The sequence below is a fragment of the Anabrus simplex genome, chromosome 8 (genome assembly GCF_040414725.1).
Source record: "Anabrus simplex isolate iqAnaSimp1 chromosome 8, ASM4041472v1, whole genome shotgun sequence".
NCBI classification, from domain to species: Eukaryota; Metazoa; Arthropoda; class Insecta; order Orthoptera; family Tettigoniidae; genus Anabrus; species Anabrus simplex.
The window spans coordinates 122,547,981-122,565,176 of record NC_090272.1 but is presented as its reverse complement, the minus strand read 5'-3'; the positions used below and the strand labels follow the sequence as shown (position 1 = coordinate 122,565,176).

The 17,196-nt window shown below is 40.7% G+C and overlaps 1 protein-coding gene across 2 annotated transcripts in view; it reads right to left on the bottom strand.

Moving 5' to 3' along the window:
• Positions 1-17,196, bottom strand: part of LOC136878875 (protein SERAC1) — a 315,365-nt gene that overhangs the window by 46,429 nt on the left and 251,740 nt on the right. For both annotated transcript variants that reach the window (XM_067152437.2, XM_068228827.1), the window contains exon 3: positions 3,754-3,911. In XM_067152437.2, coding sequence (XP_067008538.2) covers positions 3,754-3,911 — 158 coding nt within the window. The remainder of the gene's footprint in view (positions 1-3,753; positions 3,912-17,196) is intronic.

Here is a 17,196-nt window from a genome sequence, read left to right as displayed (position 1 = left end):
ACCTGTTTCCAGTCATTCGACCGGGTCAGGAATGGAATGAATGAAGCCCCCATCTAGCGGCGAGGATATGAATTGTGTCGGTTGCCGAAGCCTGTCGCACTCCTCTGGGGCAATGATTAATGCCTGACAGATAAAATGAATTAATATTGGACAGAGTTCGTGAAATGATAGATGATAGGGAAAGCCGGAGTACCCGGAGAAAAACCTGTCCCGCCTCAGCTTTTTCCAGCAAAATCTCACATGGAGTGACCGGGATTAGAACCACGGAACCCAGCGGTGAGAGGCCGGTGCGCTGCCCCTTGAGCCACAGAGGCTTTGTTCTAGTCTTTCCTTAAGTAGTTAAATTTACCGAACACCTCTCTTGGTAAATTATTCTAATTTCTAACTCCTCCTCCCATAAACTGTTAGGCTATTTTCTCTTGAATTTCCTATCTTCATATCACGATCTGTCCTATCCTTAAAGGCTCCACTCAAGCTAACTTGTCTTAATCTCCGAACATACTGTTTAGTCGAGCAGATCGTTTCCTTACTCCAATGTCTTCCCAGTCCAAAGTTTACAACATTTTCGGAACACAACTGGTTTTTTTTGCTAGAAGTCATCCAGAAGAAATCGTGCTGCTCTCTTTTGGCTATTTTCCACTTCTCGAATCAAGTAATCTTGGTGATAATACCACACACTGGAACCATACTCTAATTCGGGTCTTACCAGCGACTTATATGCCCTCTCCTTTACATCCCCACCACAACTCCTAATGATGATGATGATGATTAAGATTTTGTTGTTTAAAGGGGCCTAACATCTAGGTCATCGGCCCACCACAACTCCTAAGCACCTTCATAACCATATGGAGAGATCCGTAACGTTTACTTACATCCTCCTTAATTCATTCGCTCCAATGAAGATCTTTCCTTATATTAACACCTAAGTACTACAGTGATCACTACAAGGTACTTCCACTCCACCATAATAATTAAAACTGAGGACTTTTACTCTTGGTGAATCTTACAAACTGACTTTTCACCCCATTTATCATCATACCATTTTCTTTGCTGGCCATCTCACAACGTTTTCGAGGTCTTTCTGCAGTACATACCTTTTTTTCAAGCTCCTCAATAATTGTTTTAAAGCCATCCCACGGCTGTTTAAATTTTTATTTACCATTTTACACATTTCATAACACTTTTTTTGAACTCCCTCATGCCTATCTTATCAGCCATGTGGTACTAATTATGTTTCCACGTTTAGAAACTTTCTATAATATAATTTTTTAAAACTATGACTTAAATATTTTTATAAACACATATCATCTATCACTTCATTTTCTCTAGATAGCTCATCTGATTTTATCAGCACTACGTCTAGAATATTCTTCCCTTTAGTTGTTCTGTCACTTTCTGATTCGGCTGTCTTTCCCAAGGTATTTACAATTTTTTGATCATGTTTTCTGTCATTCGCAATACCTTCCGAATTGATATTCGATAAACTGAGATCACCCGCAACAATCATGTTCCTTTCTGTGTCTTTCCCCACGTAGATAATTATCTATAAAATGATTTCGCACCACTGTTCCCCCTACCGGGTCTGTGTACCCTCAAAACGTCAAGTTGACTCTTGAGCCTTACAACTAATATTTAATGTTCTCTTTCTTAGCTGATATTTCTTTCACCAGTAAGAAGACTTCCCCTCCCTTCGGTTCTATCCTTTCTCTACGATAAAAAACACCCCAGTTTCCCAACGAGGAAGGATCAATAAATAAAATATCATAAATAAAATTCTGCTCATGCACACCAGTGCAGATCTACGACACTCTCTAGAAAGTCCTGGACCATTTTGGCAAGTAAACTCCCCACAGCGGTGGCTGCCTTTTAAGGGCACAGGGTGACGTGCCCCTCCACCCCAACTATTATGTGATTGATATATATTATAAGATATGAGCCTCCTTGCTTTTGATGTAGAAATTAAAATGAGGAAATAATTGAAATTAAGGTATTTACGTATGTAAAAGTTCCGGTTTCATTTTAATGGTCGTGTGAACAGTCAATTATAAATATGAGGTAAACAACTGATAGGGAATCTGCCACCTGAGCGACCGCCCTAAGTGCAGATCATTGATGATTGAAAAAATCATAACTCTCGCTACTGGTGCGCAGAAAATTCTAATGGTGTTTATGAAGTCCCTCATTATGATAGGAAGATTGGTGCGCTGTTAGTGCAAGACGAATAATTGGGCCCCATTTTTTTTTTTCGAGAAGGCAGTAAATGCAGAGAGCTACCAAGATTACATTTTGACGCCGTTCTTACATCAGTTAACGGAAGAAGAAAAATGGCGTGGGTGGTTTCAACAAGATTCAGTTCCTGCTCATACAGCAGAAGAATCCCTTCTTACAATCTCGGAAGTGTTTCCAGACAGACTGATGAGTACTTGTCTATTTCCCCCTCGTTCTCCAGATCTAACAGTGTGTGATTTTTACTTGTTGGGTAAACTGAAGGAAAAAGTGTATCGAACAAATCCCCACATATTGAAGGAGCTGAAAGAAAACATTACGAATGCAATCAGAAACATTACAGTGACAGAACTCGCTCACGTCAGCTAGAATGTGGTTACCACATACAATGCCTGTATAACGCAGAAAGGACGACACTTTCAGCATCTTTTATAAGGTAAGATTTCATAAACGATTGTATACACGCGTAAAACAGGGCGGCCGCGCGCGACCTAAGTTCGGCTGAGGCAGCTGCCGTAGCGCAGAGTGCAAACACCGCGCGTTCGGTCTGAGTTTATATGAGAAATCCTGCAGAGTATAAGGAAATCTTTCCGCTACTTTGCCGCTGGGCATGTGGACGAGGGAGAACACTGCGAACATTACAGGAGCCTCGGTCACAAGATCGATGTGTCCGGAGCTCACTGCTGGCACTGCGGGGAACGGCGGATTGGGGTTTCTAACGGTATCATCTTTTCACCTTGGAGTACTGTTCGAAGGCTGCATACTTGCTGTTGTAGTTAGCAAGTGCAAGTGTAGTGTGTAATATTTATAAGTCTAACAATTTAGCAGTTATATTTCGTAGTTTCTTCGTTAGGATATAAACAGTCTCTTTAATTCAGTGTTCATTATTTACTATACAATATACTTAATGTATTCAGTTGACTATTTAGTATTATACACCGTACTCTATTCTGCGCACTGCAGTTCACTTTTCTGTGTATTGATAACAGTTTTGTAAAGTTGAATGGCCCAGAAGATGATAATAATAATAATAATAATAATAATAATAATAATAATAATAATAATAATAATAATAATATCAAGCTGAGTACTTCAGACGGTAGAGCGCTGGTCTTCTGAGCTCAAGCTGGCAGGTTCGAGCCCGGCTCACTCCAGTAATATTTGAAAGTGCTCAAATACTTTAGCATTGTGTCTGTAAATTTACTGGAGCGTAAAAGAACTCCTGCAGGACAAGATTCCGGCACTTTGGCGTCTCCTAAAACCGTAAATGTTCAATGGCGCCTGGTGAAGTACACATTTATTTATTTATTTATTTATTTATTTATTTATTTATTTATTATTTATTTATTTATTTATTTATTTATTTATTTATTTATTTAGTTCTGCTCTTGTCTGTGACACCCCCTCAGTTCATATCTCACGAGACGCCATCGACTCTCCACCATACACCCCGCCCCGAAAAATATCCCTGGGAACAGCCTTGGTTGAAAGCATATGAGTTACCCTGATCAGGACGAGAATTCTCACCTGATAGTGAAGACAAGGAGATACTATTGGCAATGAAGGCGAATACAGCTGCTACCAATTTGGGCTGGTTCCTCAGAACTGCTCGGTACGCGGCGATCAAGGCGGGTAGCACCAGGCGTACCAACAGGACCATGTAAGTCGCCACGAGCCGCACCTTCCTGGAAAAAAAAGGAAGATAATATCTCACTGCACTATCACATAAGTTTCATACAAAAGATATGAAAGTCGTTCATGTGGCTACAACGTAACCCTCGAATGCTCGAAGTAATACAGTATTTACTCGTGTTTATCTCCCATTTACCCCCGAATATTCGAGTTTAAAAATTGGGCTGTGAGATACATGCGGGGAACAGGAAACCGTACATGATTAAAACTAACAGACCTTCAAAAGAAAGCCTCATACTTTCACGGCTCACATCCAGTGTCATACGGTTAATGCCCCGCTTCGTCGCTATCATCCGTATTTTAAAATGTGGCGATCATCACGTAGACATTTCATACAACCTTTTCCATCCCACGCCCGATCCAACTCGGAACTCAACATATTTTCCACCGTCCCAAGCAGGTCCTAACTTTGATTTAAAATGTCACACTGTCGCTCAATCCCGAGTCTTCAATACGAGGCGGTATCATCTGGCAATGTCCTGTGAATAATAATAATAATAATAATAATAATAATAATAATAATAATAATAATAATAATAATAATAATAATAATCATGGTGTATTGTCTGGTCGACGATGCCAAAATATGCCAGAAAACTGAATGCTAATGAGGCTCATTATAGTTCAAGTTTCATTATAATACAGGTTCTCCACCAATCAGAGTTCAGATTTTCATTATGATACAACTGGTTGACCAATTAGGTAAGGATAGCAAAATCAAACATGTCGGACACACATATTAACATGAATGCACCTTCTACTTCCAATATTCCACAACCACACGGCACATTCCCGAAAATTCACTTCACCAACTGTACAATCAACAATTTGTATTTGAAATAAAGTTAGGTTATGATAACCTATCAACGCTTTGAAAACACACGGCATTGTCAAGGTCTCGGATCCACTCACGGAAAATCAATAACCCAGCGCATGCGCTCTGTTCATTAAACTCAACTGTCAAGCGACATCTCGACAGAAATTTATGAATATTTAAAAACCAGAGTTATAATTATCGACGATCATAAACAGTCGTATGTAACTCGCCTGTAATGGTAATTAAGCCACTAGTATGGAAATTATTTTGGGAAAAACACAGGAACAGACCAGTATACCACTCTTCTGACATGAAATGCTCGACATGCCCTCAGTTAGCATTGATACGCAATACTCCAAGGATACATTAGCCCATCCGAAATTCAATACGACGACGAGCTGATGCTTTATTATAAAAATTAAAGTCATTAGAGCAAATTATTGTCTGGACATGTCCGATATGATAATATGGATGAGGAGTATAGTATGCCAGTTTATTATACGTGGTTTAGAAGATGATGTAGGACAAGATAATTAATAGATCGAAGTAAGAAGAACTTGGTTCCAGAGTTAGATATATTAGTAATATACTCAACCCAATCCAACCCAACGCCATGGCACAGCAGCCCCGAAAGACCATGGCTTACCAAGCGACCGCTGCTCAGCCTGAAGGCCTGCAGATTACAAGGTGTCGTGTGGTCGGCACGACGAATCTTCTCGGCTGTTATTCTTAGTTTTCTAGACCGGGGCCGCCATCTCACCGTAAGATGGCTCCTCATTTGTAATCATGTAGGCTGAGTGGCAATATTCAGTAACAACATGTCTTTACCTTTGTCAGTCTTGATTTTAAGTTTCAAGAGCTTCGTGGACGTCGCCAGCACATTTCTAAGAGGAGGAAGATCTTTCTCTTTGAGTATAGTTCAAGTTTCTCCTTACTTGAGACGCAATCTCTCTTCTTATCAATTTTGCACGAGGATCCAGTACTGTTTCACTTGCCTTGCGTTTCACACTGTTAGAAATGTCATGTCTACTTAGGTCGGGACACTGTTCATGGTTATGCACACCAACAGTATTTAATAAAATGTCACCCGCATTATCTGTGAACAAATGCGCCGATTACCCTTTTTCTTCTAGAACATCGCCACTTTTGACCTGACTGTGTCTTGTCACCTTTTCAATATTTAAATCCCTCAAAAACGATTTACTTAAAGCTCCTCTCACTTAACATGGAAACCATTGTACACTTCTACTATAGTACTACACTGCACTGTGACTGTCAGAGAACTGACAACGAGTCTAGAGAAATGAGGCAGTTGTTGAGGGATGGGCAATTAGGTTAGTACCCATTCGGGAATTCCTGCCTCTACATGACAACTACCCGTCGGACCAGTTCAACCGTGACCTTTCGTTCTGTAATAAAAATATCTTTGGAATATTTTGACCGTCGGACCAGTTCTTTACTACTCTTGTATGGGAGCTCTTACCAAATAGGTTACAACCTTTATAACCTATTTGCTCTTACTAACGTAGTCGGAATATCTCCGCGATTATCGAAGAAAAAAATAACCAGATGAATACCTAACGGGTTCACCACTGTTCATGTCGACATGAATGACAAAACGTATCTGGGACTTCTCTCCTTCTCAGAGGTCCACCTTCCTGGACTGGGATGGAGACCTTGAAGTCAGGTTATCCATTCGACCATCGGTGTTGATGTAATAACGAAGATAATAATAATAATAATAATAATAATAATAATAATAATAATAATAATAATAATAATAATAATAATAATAATAATAATAATAATAATAGAGGTAGGCTACATAATCTCCGTCCATTTGAACGGCGCGCCTTCTAGAAGGCCATCTGTGGCGTGAATCATAAATTATGTATCTGAAGATACTTAGACCTTTTATCTTTAGATGTCTCTACTATCGACTTATGTGCCCCCTCTGGCGGCAGGACGGACAATTAAGTTTTAAAGGAAGTTTCATATTTCTATTGTGGTAAATCTTAAGTGTTTGTAATTTTTTAATGTGCTGAAGTTGTCAGCAGTACTACGGCTTCCTACTTCCGTATGTTATGGAACAATCAGAAATATTTATATAGCCTATATTTTTGAAGCCAATTAAAACTGGGGGTGTGTACAAGCATTCTGTCTAGGTCAAGAGAGTTCGGGAACCTTCCCCCTGAGTTGCTATATAAGCTGGGAGTTTTTGGGCCATTCTGTCATCTTCATCGTTCCGGTCTAAGTGTGTGTACGGCATAGTAGGCTCAGGGGCAGCCTTGCCCGTCGTCGGAAGGCCCAACAGCTCAAGGTAATGGCAGACGTCTTTATATGTGATAGCTCCATACAGTTAACTTGAAGGGAAGGTTTCAAACTTCTTTCTTAATGTAAAATTCTCAACATTGATATCACCTTTTAAACGAAAAATGTTCAGGCAAGTTTAAGGACTCTATTCAAATCCCTGCTGAGAAATATGTAGCTTAGGGGATAAAGCGTGTTCACCCTCTTAATTCCCATTCAACTTGGTATGGGGGGTGACTATGATTTTCTACGACTCTAAATTCTTCAAATCATTTCGGAACTTAATATTTCGCATCTAGTCACCCCTCTGTAGTATAGGATTAGCCTCTGTAACTTCGGACCATAATCCCATTTAGGATTTTACGTGTATTTCAAAAGGAGTGCATGTGTTTCGCCTCCTAGCATTTTGTTCATGGCCGATCTCTTAAACCTTTTCTTTTGTACACTAAGGCCATTTAGACTGGACACTTATTGCTCCTGCTTAAAGTGTCATTAGTTATTGACGAGTGTGTAACAGACTGTCGAGCAGAAATGACAATAAACACTGTTTTGAAGTCTATCTAGAGTAAAATTTGACACAAAACTTGTTCCTCTGAGAGGCTAGACTGTAGTAAAATTTTGGAAAGTGCGTGAGTGGAGAAAATGTGCTCTGTGAAATGGTTTAACTTGAGAGCTTCAAAGCTTATTCCTTGTAAATTATTGTGTCGACAATTTTCTCTATTGTACCTGATTTTTGGACTTATAGTCCACCCTTGTTATCCGAGTTGACGAGCTCTTTAACTGTTATTTGACCGAGCTCGATAGCTGCAGTCGCTTAAGTGCGGCCAGTATCCAGTAATCGGGAGATAGTGGGTTCGAGTCCCACTGCCGGCAGCCTTGAAGATGGTTTTCCGTGGTTTCCCATTTTCACACCAGGCAAATGCCGGAGCTGTACCATAATTAAGGCCACGGCCGCTTCCTTCCAACTCCTAGACCTTTCCTATCCCATCGTCGCCATAAGACCTATCTGTGTCAGTGCGACGTAAAGCAAATAGCAAAAAAGAACTGTTATTTGTTGTTGTTGATTCAGATCATCTGGCAAAGTTTAAAGTCAGATAAAGAGGAAGGAAATACAATTTCAAAATTTAGTGTTTTAAATTATGCTCTCATCTTTTTTCTGTCCACCCATTCACACCAGCACCTTCTTACATCTCTGTAAACCACGGAATTTCCATAATAATAATAATAATAATAATAATAATAATAATAATAATAATAATAATAATAATAATAATAATAATAATCACTACTTTTTCATCCCACTAAATTCTGATTCGTTTATAGTTGGCAGGATTCATGGAAGTTACACAGTGAGCAAAAAGTGTTCATCTAAGGTACCTGTATTCAGCAAGGTGGTATTCGAGCCATGAACTTTACTACTAGAGACATTCTTTCACGTTCCTAGGCATCGTTAAACCGTACGACCTTTTGCCGTTTGAAAGGAAACTGAAGTGGCGCTGATTTTTGCGGTAGAAATGTTTGCTTTGCCAGTCCATCGCTTGTTCGTTACCAGCTGAAACTAGAATGTGTGTGTTAATTCTGGCCTGAGTCAGACTGCAAGAATTCTCAAGGTTCCTTACTTCGATCTGTAGTACGTGGATCGAGCTGATATCTGCCATACACATATGAGGATGTTACGTCTTTTATAAACTAATATAACAGTATTGACTTTTACTTTTTGGCTGTAAATAACTAATCACCGCCCTCGAGAGCCATAGTCAATTAAGAATTCCTTATAATGGTATAGATCCTTCTGTGGATCAGTGGTAGAGTGTCGGCCGGCTCCGGATTCCACGATTGCGGACTCGAACCAGACATTGCAGTTGAATCTGTTTGGCCTACAGTAGAAGTAATTGGGTGTAGATTCCACCTGTCTCAGGCCTGGTGGAGGAAGATACAACAAGCTGGGTTGAGCGCTGAGTACAAAAGGTCTACATCAGACATTGGAAATTGGTTACACTGGGTTTTTGGGCTAAGTATGTTGAGAAGTAGGGGACGCAGATGTGGAAGGTCTTGAGCCAACTCAACCTTAATCTCCCAAAGTTGATAGGTTTGTCAACTGTTTAATACAAAACTACATTGACAACATTTCCACATTTGCTCCCGAGATGTGGACATCATCATCCGAGCGCAACACAAAGCCTGCGAATCCTTTCACGCAAAATTCAGAACACATTTATGCTTTCATTGAAGCCATACAGAACGTACATCCGGAGTTCAGCAAAACCTAGAACTACATACAACAGCAAGTACAAAAAAAGACTTCAGTGCTCGGAAACTTTACAGAAATACTATTATACATCAACTGGCTCAAAGGAAAAAACATCGAGGTTGCAGTATATTAAGAGGACCAGCCTCGGTACCAATTTACTACGGAAAGGAGAACGGGAAAACGAAAATGTCGCACATCAAATTAAAAAACTTGTGAAGCAGCAACCAAGCACACACGAGGAGAGTGTGTTCGAAAGATGCTATTTCCACTTCGAACAAAAATCAGTATTTCGTCCGCATATATTGCAGTAGTTGAATACTATCGAATGCCATGAGCAATCCAGGCCAGGAGAAGATGTAATTCCTTAAAAATTGTATCATTCAAAATTACGAACACGTTCCATGCGCTTTTTATTATACGTTCCCTGCATTTTCCCAGAAATTCCTTTTGGTGGAAATTGCGACTTTTACGGTTTCAGGAGGCGCCGATGAGCCGGAATTTGGTAACACAGGAGTTCTTTTATGTGTCAGTAAATATACCGACAGGAGGCTGACGTATTTGAGCACCTTCAACACCACCGGACTGAGCCAGGATCGAACCTGCTAAGCTGGGGTCAGAAAACCACCGCCTGAACCGTTTGAACCACTTAGCCCGGCGCCAGGATTCGAACCGCAGCTATGCTGAATTATTATTATTATTATTATTATTATTATTATTATTATTATTATTATTATTATTATTATTATTAGAGCCAAGAGAGTAGCGATGAGATTCGCAGTCTCAACAGATGAGAACCATAGTGATAAGGTTAAGGAAGTACAGTGTTCAAGGCGTACAGATGACTTGGACGGCTGTGAGGATGTGGCCCTACCTAGGATGAATTCTAATGATTAAGACGGCACAAACACCCCGACACGAAGCCAGAAGAATTAACTAATGGAAATAAAAATCCCCAACCCTGCCGTAAATCGAACTCGGGACTCCTTGGATCAAAGGCCAGCTAACAATCTAGCCATGAAGACGGACGGAAGAACTAGGCACGAACCATCTTGATTACAAGAATGCAGAGAGCACTTTTCTTGGACACGTGCCATACAGTCAGATTATTTTTGTTAAGACAATGCTTTTTAGTCTATGTTTGTATGATCTGCAGTTTGTATATTTAGTTACATCATATTTAAGTATTGTATGTATAATAATAATAATAATAATAATAATAATAATAATAATAATAATAATAATAATAATAATAATAATAATAATAATAATAATTTCGTGTGGCTATTGCAAGCCTCGTTTAGTCCTTGTAGCCGCATCTGCTGAATTTAGGAAACTGTGTATTAGTGTTGTGGTGTGACAGTTGCCAGAATGTTGAGTACTGAATAAAGGGATTTAACCATCTATGACTAAAATCCCACGACCTAGTCAGGGATCGAATCCAGGATCCCGAGCCACACGAAGGCAGTTGCTAAACTTTCGCCCCTGCGGTGTACCGGTAGCGTACCCGCCTGCCTGCCTCTTACCCGGAGGCCCAGGATTCGATTCCCGGCCAGGACAGGGATTTTTTACCTGGATCCGAGGGCTGGTTTGAAGTCCACTCAGCCTACGTGATTTCAACTCAGGGGCAGACTGACGGTGAGGTAGCGGCCCCGGCCCCGTGCCGACAACTCGTAATCTGCAGACCTTCGTGCTGACCAGCGGTCCCATGGTAGGCCATAGTTTTCCGGGGCTGTTGCTTGCTGGGGTTTTGTTTGTTAGACTTTTACAGGGTAATGCAATTTAGCACCTCTCTTCTTTAGGTATGAAGTGAGGGAATACTTCTGGGCAACCTTCCTCTCTCAACCCTAAAAGTGCTCAAACGTCGCACTTTGGAAGCAATCAGCTGTAACATATTTCACAGACGCATTCATATCGAGTATGAAAGTGAAGGCAAAAGTTAAAGATTTTCGTAAGGCACTCCTCACTAACCGGAAATTACTCATTCAAGCACAAGGCAGGCAGCAAGTCAGCAGTACTTCCCAACTTCCTCCTCCAGTCACAGTCGCTATGAAACATTTCAAAACCACTTAGGGATGGCCGAGTTAAAAACCGAATGTTCCTGCTGCAGCCGTTGTCTTGTTTTCGTAAGAATGACATCACAGATTTCGCAATGAATAAACTGAATATATTTTAGAACGTATCCTGTCACGTGATAAACTAATCTCTCTGTATTATCAAGCCCAGCAGGGAGAATTTCTCATTCGGACATGTCACTTTTTCAATTTTGATTTTTTAACCTTTTACAAATTAAATTGAGGCGTTTGTGTAGATCTACGAGAAAACTCTCCGACGATGACTCCGAGCAGCGCTCGGCGGCCGACGAAACTGTGTGCAGCTTGGAATTTTAAGTTCTTTGGAGCTTTTCTTCCTGAATTTACTTTGAGTGAACTATATTTTTGAAACCTAAAGGAAATTCTGCGCGTTTTGTACATACATTTTTTTAAATAGGCGTTCTTTCATTAGTGGTTAATATGAAACTCTGAATAACAAAAATATAGTTAGTTGAGTGAACTATCTAGTAAACATGTAAAATACGGTTTTCTGTACAAAATAGTGTACTGTATGTTAAACGCTTCTCTTTCTGAGAGAATCTGCGTCCAATGCCTCAGTAAATGGTCTGGCATTTAGAGGAAAACACTTGGTACTTGGAGAGTAAACGATTTCTTGGAAACAGCCATGTCTCAACGTGTAAACATAACCGGACTACTATTACGAGCGTACATTTTGCCAATGACGTTCTGACATCAGCAAGACAATGCAAGATAGCATACAATAAAGAATAGTAATGTTACTGGCTCTACGTCCCATTAACTACTTTTTAGAAGGTTTTTGGATACGCCGAGGTGCCGGAATTCAGTCCCGCAGGAGTTCTTTTACGTGCCAGTAAATCTACTGACACGATGCTGACGTATTTGTGCACCTTCAAATACCACCGGACTGAGCCAGGATCGAACCTGCCAAGTTGGGGTCAGAAGACCAGCGCCTTAACCGTCTGAGCCACTCAGCCCGTTATGCAATTACGACCACATGCTTCTCCTCCTTAAGAGATAACAACATCTATTACTGTCAAAACGTTATGACCCTATATATCGCCAGATTTATCACTGAATGAAAATGTCTGAGCCTTTACCAAGAGTAGGTATGGTGTTACAAACTTTGGCTGGCACATGTTTTGTCTCTGGATACGGGCTAACTAAATGAGATCGGTTATTTCTCAGATGACCATCAAAACACTTTTTGATTTGATGCCGACAGCAGTACGGCACGTTGTAGGCCTACAAGCCAGATGCGTTTACACTATTTATAGATTTAAAAGTATGTTATACATCTAGTACGTATGCCAGTCGGATTATTACGAGTATAAATTCTCCAGCACTTATCTGCTAAAAAACAAAGTGTTTTGATAACTATGAACACCAGTATACTTCGAAGTAGCGAATTTTGAACCAATGGGGTGAGAAAAGGGCAATGTGAAGGTTCTTAGTTAATAGTTACCTGAAGGACTGCTGAATCAGAGTCGATAGACAGATCTGTTGTCAATAAAGAAATTGTGTATATGAGATTCAAGGTGTAACGAAAAAAGTGAGCGCAACTTCAGATATAGATTCTTCATATACAGAGAAAAAATATCAGCATAGGTCTAAAAAGCTTGAAAATGGGTTTAAAAGGTTTGCAAGGAGGATCGGTGTGCACTCCATAACCTTCGGTTGCTGGAAAATAATAAGCGACATGTGTTTTTGAAATGTGCAACAGCGTGTGTAGGGTGAGTGATGTAGGTCGAATTAACGCCTGCACATGAATTTGAGTCCTGTAAACAAACATACTCGAAATCCTTAACGTGACAACCAAGCATTTTCGGAACCATGTTTAAGTAACATTTTTCCCCTTCTTTACATATGAGAAATCCGTACCTTAAATTTTGCCTACTTTCATCATTACACTCTGGATGTGTATATAGTTCAACACAGCATCTGTTGCAGAACTGCACGACCATCGAACGATCATCATTGTCTTGGAAGAGGGCTATACCACCCATACCCTCCCACACAAACACACACACTCGACAACACTTCACTAATCAATGGCTACGGAATTTATAACAGTATCTTGTCCTCACAGTGGATCTTGGGCTGGCAGTCTTTACCTGAAATAGGCGATCTTTCGTAATCTTCACCGACAGGTTTCAACTTTCACTTTCATTTCACTACGCACGCACGCATGACAGTTGCTTCACACAGCAGTTTCATGAAGGCAGGTTCGAACGCACGTGTGGTGGCTACAGCAATGCACGACGACTGTGCACTTGGCTCGACTCCAGATAAGTCCGGTAACTCCCACATCAATTCACGTGACTACTCCACACACTGAAATCTCAGCTTACGACACGTCATTGACTATTCAACAACACAACCTCTTTCCGAAGCGAGTCTGCTTTTATATCCCTGGCGATAAAGTTCTAGAATCTTCAGGTACGGCCAGAATACGAGTGTTATAATTTCGCTTTTCAGAGAATTCAAGGAGATACCAAACGAACGGGCAATCGAAGCACAGGTTGTTACGTGTTCACAGATCGGTCGGTCACAGATCGGTCGGTGGCTTCCCAGTCTGACTCACTCATCTCTTCTAGGAAATAATCGAAGGGGATTCAAAAGGGCTGACAATCTTATTACCTCATGGCAACATCGAACACCAACATCGATGGGCCGGCATGCCCAACATACGTCTTTCAAATCAAGTGATATTGAAGTATGGACAACATAATCAGAGAGGAGAGTAAAGGCGATACAAGAATGTTCTAAAGTCTGATATAAGAACGTGCCAAACTGACAACAGCAGCTGTAACTGGGAGGATGCAGCGACTGATCGGCCGATATGGCGACATATTACCCAAGAGGACCCACAATATTTTCAACAATAGCGGCAAAGGCACAAGTCTGAAAAGAACGAGAAAGTCGAGGGGAAAACAACAACAACAATAGTCTTCTCTCCTAGTCACGGATAACCACCAAGTGGGAAGAGAGTATTCGCTTATTGTAATCATAACAATTTCATGGAATTATTAAACATAATCCAACTAAGGAACATGTTACGAAGTTATTTAACTAAACTTACTAATATACAGTATTTCCCATAAATAGTACTTAGGCATATCCTTAAGTAATGATTGTATAAAGCACTAGCTGGTGTACCCGTGCTTTGCGACGGAATTCTATGTTGTATACAGAATTCTAGATGAAGTCGCGTACACGCTGTAATATAGGCATTTAAAAATTCAATTTTAGATGCCTTCCCCTAAACTACCATTTCGTCCAGCGTGAATACAATTATTTATAGCCTACACTTTATTGCTTTATTCCCTGACACTACATACCGATTTTCATTAAATTCTATCCACCCATTTTCTTGTGGCTCGCCACTGATATGGACTTAACAAAAATCTAAAATCACAAATATCTCTTATCACAGTCGGTACGGCAAAAATGTATAGGACATAAATGATCGGAAATTTAATTCTATATAACTTCAGTTATGTAGTATTTATCGACAGGACCACTAATAACACAGATATTTGAGAATTAAATTTGAGGCCTTTCCCTAAACTACCATTTCATTCAGCGTGAATAAAATTATTCATAGCCTAGATTGTAGCGCCTTATTCCCCGACTTTACATACCGATTTTCATTAAATTTTCTTCATCCATTCTTTCGTGATGCGTATACATACATACATACATACATACATACATACATACATACATACATACATACATACATACATACAGGAAGACAGAGGGGACGGAAAATTAAAAAGTGCTTTTCCTTGTTGCTGTGGATATGACCGATAGAGAAATACCATTTTTTCTTAATTCTGAACAATGTACAGATAAAACTGTTATATATGTGTATTGTATATATACACACAAAGGATACCAGGAAAGTTTTTCAATACGCAAAAACGGTTGGCTGGACACCCCTGTTATGGTGAGGGATGAAAAGAGGGGGTGAAAACCGGTCTAAAAGACAGCAAGGTGCTACCTTCACACCAGTTGTTACCAAGCAGTGGGACTGAAAGCAAGTTCAGATGTCAGTGTGGTCTAAAGGTGAATATCGCGCAATATTATCCGCTACAATTTTGCTCGTGGATTAACTGTTGAGCAGTGCCTGGAGGAAATGACCGCCGTGCTGTGGAAAGACTGTCCACATTGGACAACAGTTTTCCGCTGGTACAAAGAGTTCCAGAGGCGAAATTTTGGGGTTGAAAACGATCCTCGTTCTGGACGACCGTCTGAATCAGTGACGGAGGAAACCATTGAAGCTGTGAGGAAAATGTTGCAGCAAGAGAGGCGGTTGACATATCGTCAGGTAGAAGAGACCCTCCACATCCCTGCACCAGCTATTCATTCAATTCCACACGACTCTCTCCATGTTAGAAAGGTTTGTTCCCTTTGGGTGCTCCATTAACTTTCAGAGCAACAAAGGGCACATCGAGTGAAATGGTGCCGAAAAATGCTAAAACAGTCTGAAAATGGCACTTCGCGTAACGTTAATAGCATAGTTACAGGTGACGAAACTTGGCTTTATTATTACGATTTCTCAACAAAATCCCAGAACAAGGTGTGGCTGTTTGAAGATGAGGGTACTTCTGTGACTGTGCGAAAGTCAAGGTCGGTGAAGAAAAGGATGATTGCAGTATTCTTCACTAAACGGGGCATCCTGACTCGGATTGTGCTAAAAACACAAAGGGCAGTTACTGCGAAGTGGTACAGTGAGACTTGTCTGCCTCAGGTCATCCAGACTCTCAAGCAGCTCCAAGATCACGGCTCAACACTTGGCTCTTGCATCACGACAATGCTCCTGCACACCATGTTAATGTAACAATGGATTTTTTTTGCCAGATCAGGGTTGACTGTGCTCGATCATCCTCCATACAGTCCTGATCTTGTCCCATGTGACTTCGCACTCTTCCCAGAAGTGAAGATGAAGCTGAAAGGGCGGCGTTCTGCATCCGACGAGGAGCTTCTGGCAGCATGGGAACAAGAGTGTGAAAATGTAACCGAAGAAAAGTGGCAGAGTTGGTTCAGTGACTGGTTTCGGCGTATGGAGAAGTGTATTGAGTGTGGTGGAAATTATTTTGAAAAAGTCTAAAGCGTTCACTCACATTGCAAAACTTCCCTAGTGCTCTTTGTATATAGATTGCAGATATTTCCTAGACTTGAACTGTCATGGAATCTAGGATACCTCCACATGCATGTCCTTATTAGCTGCATGCATCTTTTCTGTTTTCATCCTCTCTTCTTATAATATTGCACAGTTTTGCTTTTCTCCATGGATGCACTCGGAATACTACACCATACTGGCGAGTGAGTTAATGCCTACGATGACGATGAGGGGGCAGTTTCCAGAACCATTATATGATTACTGTTTTATACAGGGTGAAAGGGAGTGATCATACAGGATAGCAGGGAATGATATTTCCAAGACATACGTGAAAATCATTTTTATTTTTCGGGCATACTCCATAGGTATTGTAAAAAAATCAGTACTTGTACGTAAGATAATACAATAGGTAAGAACACGCACCATAGTACAGTGGCATGCTTCTTTATGCAGTAAGTCACTCCAGTCACAAGGACAAGCTATCTGTTCGCCGGGCTGAGTGGCTCAGACGGTTGAGGCGTTGGTCTTCTGACTCCAACTTGGCAGCTTGGATCCTGGCTCAGTCCGGAGGTATCTGAAGGAGCTCAAATACGACAGCTTCGTGTCGGTAGATTTACTGGCACGTAAAAGAACTCCCGCGGGGCTAAATTACGGCACCATGGCGACTTCGAAAACCGTAACAGTAGTTAGTGGGACGTAAAAC